This window comes from Eimeria necatrix, genomic scaffold (assembly GCF_000499385.1).
Source record: "Eimeria necatrix Houghton genomic scaffold, Enh_scaff619, whole genome shotgun sequence".
Taxonomy (NCBI): Eukaryota; Apicomplexa; class Conoidasida; order Eucoccidiorida; family Eimeriidae; genus Eimeria; species Eimeria necatrix.
Window position 1 is genome coordinate 1 of NW_013651706.1, and position 7,500 is coordinate 7,500.

Below are 7,500 nucleotides of genomic sequence, written 5' to 3' on the forward strand. Positions count from 1 at the left end.
CAGCAGCAGCAGCACGAACGGCAGCAGCATCCGCAGCAGCAGCAGCAGCAGCAGCAGCAGCAGCGGCGGCGTGCTGGGGGAAGGCCTGCTGGACTTGTTGGTGCCAGTGTGTGTGCGCGAGGGGGCCCGCAAAGGCCCGCACAGCCACTTGCGGCTGTTAGTCGAGCGGCTGCAGTACTGCCTCGAGAGCCAGCGGCAGCAATTTGCCAGCGAGTGCAAACTCGCTGAAGACTGGGCCAAACGCCACGCCCAGGGGCCCCCCGCGAGCGCCGCTGAGACGGAGTCCGAGGCGGAGGGGGGGGGGGCAGAGGCAGCCGCGGCTGCGGGGAAAAGAACGGCCGAGCAGTGACGAGGTGCATGCAAGTTCGCGTGCATGCAGGGCTGCATGCATGCAGCCCTGCATGCATGCAGGGCTGCATGCATGTAAGTCTGCATGCATGCAAGTCTGCATGCATGCAAATCTGCATGCATGTAAGTCTGCATGCATGCAGGTCTGCATGCATGCATGCATCTGGAGAAGAGCTGCCGTGCACTTGGAAGTGAACTTGGTCTTTGTGCCACTCGCCCACTCGGCAGTCTACAAATGCCTTTTGCGTACTTTTCTATTTATGACAGCGCAGTTGCCTTTCTGCGGGCTTTCCATGCGGACAGGGTGTACATACACCGCGTGTGCAGGCTTTTCTTGCAAGTCCACTGCATGCAAACGAAGTGCGCTTGCCTCTTATTGCCTCTTATAGACCCACATGCACATTTACGCATTTGCGGAAGTGTTTTTATGTATTTGTGCAGTTGTGAAAGCCCTAGAGCCCAGGTGTACGTACACTCGAACGCGAAAGCGTTTTGCAGCATGCATGCATGCATGCATGCATGCATGCATGCATGCGCAGACTTGCATGCATGCAGTTCTAGTTTTGCGGCGGGAGAAGTGTCTTGGCGGGTTTCTGTGCATTTGTGAATAGTTTGTTGCTGCTGCAGTTGATTTAAATCCCTTTATTTTATTTGTTCGGCGGAGTCCATTTGCAAAAGATCAAAAGCCTGGCCTTTTGATTTCTAGTTCATTCAAGAGTTTGATTTGTCATTTATCTGTTTCCAAGTGCATGCGCATGCACTCTTCATCAAGAGTTTCGCAAACAAATAGGAAACTCATCAACTCCCAACTTGAATTTTAATTCTTTTCTTTTCGCAACTTCTTTCGAAGCAGCAGAGACCCCACAGTGGTCCACTGGTCCTCTCGGCCGCAGCAAGAACACAAAGTGCAGCAGCAAGAGCAGCAATCAGAGCAGCAGCAGCAGCAGCAGCAGCAGCAATCAGAGCAGCAGCAGCAGCAGCAGCAGCAGCAGCAGCAGCAAGTCTAGCGTTAGTGAGCTCTTAATTGCATTTCACTCGAAGTCCCAACAAGCAATATCTACCAGGGCAGCGGGCTGGCAAAGCTGTGGCTGGTAAGGCCTGTGGGGGCCCCCCCAGGGGCCCCCAGGGGCCCCCAGAGGTGCAGCAGCAGCAGCAGCAGCAGGGGCCCCAGCAGCAGCAGCCACAGGGTCTAGAAACCGGGAGAACCGGGGCCCCGGGCCCGACAGAGAGCGGCGGGGGGGGAGGGCCCACTGGGGCCCCGGGGGGCCCCCAGGAAGCGGCCCAGGGCGCGGCGGCCTCCGCGCTGCCGCGCGCTGCAGCGCCCCCGCAGCCCCCGCCGCTGCCGCTGCTGCTGCTGCTGCTGCTGCTGCTGCTGCTGCTGCTGCTGCTGCTGCTGCCAGCTAAACCCCCCTCCTGCTGCAGCCGCACACAAGACTTCGGGGGCTGAGTTGTACTCAAAGGAGGCCTGTGGAGGGGCCGGCGGTGGACGCTGCCGTCGGCGGAGCGAATGAGGGCAGTTCGCAGGGCCCCGGGGGCTGTGTGGCGGCGGCCGCGGGGCCCCGCTGCTGCTGCTGCTGCTGCTGCTGCTGCTGCTGCTGCTGCTGCTGCTGCTGCTGCTGGTTGGGGTGGTTGTGGAGGCGAGCGCGACTCGGCGCGGGCTGGGTAGTTCAGGGACGCGCAGCGAGAGCTGCTGCTGCTGCCGCAGCGAGAGCTGCTGCTGCTGCTGCTGCTGCTGCAGCGCGCAGCGGGAAGCCAGTGGGCAGCAGCAAGGTCCACTGAGCTGCTGCTGAGCTGCTGCTGGTAAAGAAATGAATGCGCAGCTGCCAGAGATGCAGCAGCAAAAGGACTGCCGGGGCTGCTGCAGCGGGCTGCTGCGGGGCCCGGCGTTGCGGTCCCAGGTGTACGTACACTGCACGCTGCGGCGAGGGGAGACCTGCAGCCGCGCGGCTGCGCCGCTGCTGCTGCCGCTGCTGCTGCTGCTGCTGCTGCTGCAGCAGCAGCAGCAGGGGAGGCGTCGTCGAGCTTTGCTGCTGCTGCGTCCCCCAGAGCAGCCTCTTCTGTGGCCCGCAGCGAAGTGCTGGCCACTGAGAGCTCGTCCGTCAGCAGCCACTCCTCGTCGCAGTCCCGAAAGCGGACACGGCGGTGGTCCTCGGGGCCCAGCAGTGGACAGGCCGGGGGGGTGACCAGTGGTCCACTGGAGGAAGTTCTGGAGAACTCGGGGGGGGTGGCTGTGCGCTCCAGCGCCAGCAGCGGGGAACCCAGCGACGCCTGGAGCTCTCGAGGGGAAACCGGCAAAAATAAGCCATGATCTGCCAATTCTAAGACAGTTTTTTCTTTGCGGGAGTCTCTGCTGCGGGGGGAGTCGCCGGAGGAGGCCAGAATAGGCGAAGACCCGGCCTGCGCAGGCTCCATGCTGCCACGAGCTGTGAACTCGAATTCGCACCAAGTGCTGCCACTTTGAGCAGCTCTGTTCGCAAAATATTGAAGTAAACTCTTTTTTCTTTTCTTTCAACAAAAGTTTCGCAATCTGGCGGCGAAACCACCCGCAGATCACGCCGCAGTCTGCACAGCTGCTGTAGTAGCAGCGCCGCCCGACTGTGCGCAACCAGCCTGCTGCATGCTCTGCCGGGGAATTCGCCCCCTTATTTGCGCTAAATTGACTGCAAAAGTCTTCAACAATTATAAACGGATCAAACAATTGCAAATATCTGCAATTTGACGCTCCTGGTAGCTCTTGGGGTTCCCGTGATCGCACAGTGGCGCAGTGGTGATGCGAGCAACCCTGAACCGGGTTGTTGTCTGCACCGCAGCCGACAGGTTCATCTTTTTTCCATGAAATGCTTTATTTAGATTCTTTCTTTGTTTAGAAATGCATTTTAACTTATTTATACAACCAGCAACTTTAGGGCTTCGCACAGAGGCTGCAAAGTTCCTGATCAGATCACTGCACGCATGCTCGCAACCCACGAACTGACCAGCACCCAGCGATCCAGTGAGAGTGGAAGCTGCTCTGAAATTGAAATGTCTGCAAAAATGAAAAGTAAAATTAATTTAAAAAGAAAAAATTAATTCAATGCGAACGGCGCTATCTAGTTTTGCAGTGTTCGCACCGTTTTCGTGAAGTCGTGCTCTCGATGCTGCTTCCAAACATGAATTTTTGCTGTGCGTCTGTTCATCCTGAGCTCTTTGACATCTCTATTCGCTAAAAAAGATCCTTTAAAATATTTATTTACTCAAAAAGATTTTTAATACCTTTTCATAAGTCCTAAATGCCCGCTGCGGGAAGGCTTATGAAGTAGAAGCGCGCAAATTATTCTTGTTGAATGAATGCACCGCAGAGCCCCACCACTCTTGAGTGGGTGAAATAACATTTAAATAATATTTCATTTAATAATTTAAATAATATTTCATTTCTTTCTTTTTAAATTTAAACCTTGAAAAGTTCAGGGCCGTTTTTCAAGAGCCCGAGCAGCCAAAACTGCTGTGTCGTTTCCTCATTTCCCACTTCGTTTCTGCAGTTTATTCCTCTTAATCTTCTTCATTTCATTCTTTATATTCAAAATTTAATTTTAATTCCTCTTTTTTAGTTTTATTTGCTGCACTGCAGCCCCTGATCTTCAGTAGTGTGCCTTCAACATGCCACATCAGTGACTTTCGCGCTTCAGCTGCTGAAAAAAAAACAGCTTCAACAGAAAAAGATAAAAAGATTAAAAGCATTTCTTTTTTATCTTTTGAAAACAACAAATATTATCTGATTCTGATTTCTTTCACTAAATTCTAATCAACTTCCTTCTTTTCAGAACAATTCCTTTTCAGCCAGCCCTTCGAATCCGCGCGCTTCTATCTTTTGCAAACTTGAATCTTTGCCTCTTCCCCTTTTTGCTCTTTAAAAGATAATTATATTTGCAAAAAGGTTTTAAAAAAGATTTCTTCTTTCTGTAAATAATGCAAGTTTTCTGTCTTTAGACTCCTGCACTTGCACAAGTGCCTTCAGGAAGCCAGCTTGGCTGTTCATCATCTAAATTGCATTTTTCTGACAGCCACATTCGACAGAAAAGAAACAAAAGTATTTTTATTTATAAATTGAAATTTGAAAAAGAAAAAAATGAAAAAACTGACAGTTTGTAGTCGAATTGCGAGTTGGAAAAATTCAAAAGGACTTTCTTGCATGAATATCTCGCCGAGGGAATTCGCTATTAACTTCGGGACAATTTCAATTTAAATAGTTTTAAATGTTTCATTTTATCTTTTATTATATATATATTATTAAGTATACACAATAATATATATATTTATCAAACAAATTAAAAGGATTAGAATCAAAACAGCCCCCAGGACTTTTTAGCTTTTTACCCACGAGCGCCCCGCGGCCAACTTTGCTGAGGGGAAAAGTGCCATTTTAGCTGCTTTGGGATTTCAGTGAAAACTTGGAGAAGTGCAGTTTGCAAAAATAAATAAAGACATTTTTTAAAGATATATTACTTTTCTTTTCCCTTGAGTGGAAGAAAGAGCTAAAAGACATAAACTTTGAACTTGTTAGAAGTTACAAAAGAGTTGCTCAACATATATTTGGCCCGCTTTGAGCCCCCAGGGGCCCCTCTTTGGGGCCCCAGGGGCCCCTCTTTGGGGCCCCAAGGGGCCCCTCTTTGGGGCCCCGGGGGCCCCTCTTTGGGGCCCCAGGGGCCCCTCTTTGGGGCCCCGGGGGCCCCCGTTGGCTCTCTTGTTGAGGCTGTTTCTTTCAGGGGCCTCCTTAAGGGTTTTTTCTTGACTTTTGAGGGAAAGGGGGCCCCCAGAATTGCTGCTAAGGGGCCCTTTCAAAGGCCAGGGGCCCCCAGGGCTTAGTATGACTTGCTAGAGAAGAAAGCGCCGCATTTCGATTTGCTGTTTGCTGCTGAGCTGCTGCAGCGCAGCAGCAGCGCAGCAGCAGCAAAAGGACCTGCCCAGCCAGCAGCAGCAGCAGCAGCAGCAGCAGCCCTCTGGGTTATCTTGAATCATTTAAATAGTCTTGAATTGTCTTAAATTGCTTTAAATTATCTCAAATAAAATTAAAATAATCCTTTTAAAGACCTTTTTGGGAATTAAAAGCCCATTTAGCAGCTCAAGAGCCTTTAAAATGCCTTTAAAGAGCCCCCGAGTGCTGCAAAAGAGGAAGAAGTGTTTTGTTGCTGATTAAAAAGGTTTATTTTCGAATTTAAAATTAAAAAAAAATAAAATTGTTTTTTTTTAATTTTAAATCTGCCTCAGCTTTGCAGAAAAACTTTGCAGCTTTTGCAAGTTCGCCGAACTTGAAGTTCAAACTTTTCAAAGAATTCAAATAAAATGATTTTATGAATTAGATTTTGAATTAAAATTAAATAAATAAAAAAAGTATTTGAGAGTTCTTTTTAAAATTTGAAGGATTCATTTCATTCAACTTGCGAAATGAAACTCTTGAATTTTTTTTGTACTTCATTTTGAATAGTGGCGGGTTCGATTCCCACTGAATTAAAAATGCCAATTAATTGGATTTAATTGAGTTGATGCAAATTAGTTAAATCTGAAGTAATTAATGCACTTTAATTTAACTTTATATAATTAATAAGAATTAATTTAATTTAATTCAGGAATATAGTTGAATGTAAAGTAATTAATGCACTTTAATTTAACTTTAATTAATAAGAATTAATTTATTTTAATCCAGTAATACAAAAGTAATTTAATTTAATTCAGTAATGCAAAAGTGATTTAATTTAATTCAGTAATGCAAAAGTAGAAAAAAAAGACAAAGGGGAAGCCACCAGTTCTTCGGATCTGAAGTGAAATAAAAATAGAAATAAAACAATTTCTTCGAAGTTCTGGCGAGGAACTTTATTCAAATTAAAAGAAGTTTATTTTATCCCTTTTAAAGAAAAATAACAAAAGAAAACAAACAGAAAAAGAAATAATAAAAAGAAAAAGAAATAATAAAAAAGATAAAAGAAATACAAGAGGGAAGAAGAAGCGGGCAATGGGGAAAACAAAAAACATGAAAAGAGAAAAAAGATATAAAGAAAAATTAAAAATGCAAAAAAGAAATGAAAAAGAAATGAAAAGAATATTAAAAAGTAATTAAAAAATAATTAAAAAGAAATTAAAAAGAAATTAAAAAGAAATTAAAAAGAAATAAAAAGAGGGCAGAAGGCGGGAAGGCAAGGAGGGAGCAAAAATGGAAATAAAAAAAGATTCAAAATTGAGATAAAAGACATTTAAAAAGATATTTAAAAAATAAAAAAAGAGAAAACAAAAAGAGGCAAAAAGAATTTAAAAAAAGAAAATAGAAAGACAAAAAAAACTCTTCTAGCGTTGTTAAGGCCCAGGCACGCAATAGATCTGCAGACAAACTCAAATTTTGCTGCTGCTGCTGCAGCAGCAGCAGCAGCAGCAAAATCGCTACTGCAGCAATCGCTGCTGCAGCAGCAGCAGCGGCACTTTCAGCAGCAGCAGCAGCAGCAGCGGCAGTTTCAGCAGCAGCAGCAGCAGCAGCAGCAGCAGCAGCAGCAGCAGCAGCAGCGCTGTTAGTTTTGAGCTATGCTGCTTTTGCTTGAAGTTGTTTTGGCTCTGAGAGGATTTAATTAAAAATGAAATGCTGCTTGTCTTGCTGCTGCGTGCTGCAGCAGCAGCAGCAGCAGCAGCGGAGCGTACTGACACTGCAGCAGCTGCTGCAGATTGTTCAATTTTACAATAAAAGTCTATTTATTATTATTTTAAATAATTAAATTTATTTTAAAAAGAAATGTGCTTCGAAATTCACTCTAAGAACTGCTGCGGTGAGCGGTTGCTGCAGCAGCAGCACGAGGGCGAGTGCAGCAGCAAATGAAATAAAATTAAATTGAAATGAATTAAATTAAATTAAAAAGAATTAAAATTTTAATTATTTACGCTGCGGGGCGAAAAGCCAGAGGCTAGTCGCTCGGAAATGTAGTTTGCTGTCGCCGCAGCAGCAGCAGCAGCACACGGGCTGCTGCTGCTGCTGCTGCTGCTGCTGCTGCTGCTGCTGCTGCTGCTGCTGCTGCTGTGCATGCTTTGGCTGTAGCAGTACAAAGGGCCTTGCGGCTGCGTGAGATTTGTTAGAAGGATTCTTTAGTTGGGACGGGGCGAGGCAGTTGATAACTTGTTTTGCTGCTGCTGCTGCTG

General features: G+C 46.7%; 2 protein-coding genes across 2 annotated transcripts; one reads left to right on the forward strand and one right to left on the reverse strand.

Annotated features, from left to right (window-relative positions):
* ENH_00066800 (hypothetical protein) lies at nucleotides 1–349 on the forward strand (the record flags this gene model as incomplete). Its single annotated transcript, XM_013577353.1, has 1 exon — nucleotides 1–349. A coding segment is annotated over one exon (349 nt), but the record flags the coding sequence as incomplete, so codon positions are not given.
* Nucleotides 350–1,368: 1,019 nt separating this feature from the next.
* ENH_00066810 (hypothetical protein, conserved) lies at nucleotides 1,369–2,760 on the reverse strand (the record flags this gene model as incomplete). Its single annotated transcript, XM_013577354.1, has 1 exon — nucleotides 1,369–2,760. The coding sequence occupies one exon, from the start codon at nucleotides 2,758–2,760 to the stop codon at nucleotides 1,369–1,371; it is 1,392 nt and encodes a 463-aa protein (XP_013432808.1).
* Between the last annotated feature and the right edge of the window lie 4,740 nt (nucleotides 2,761–7,500).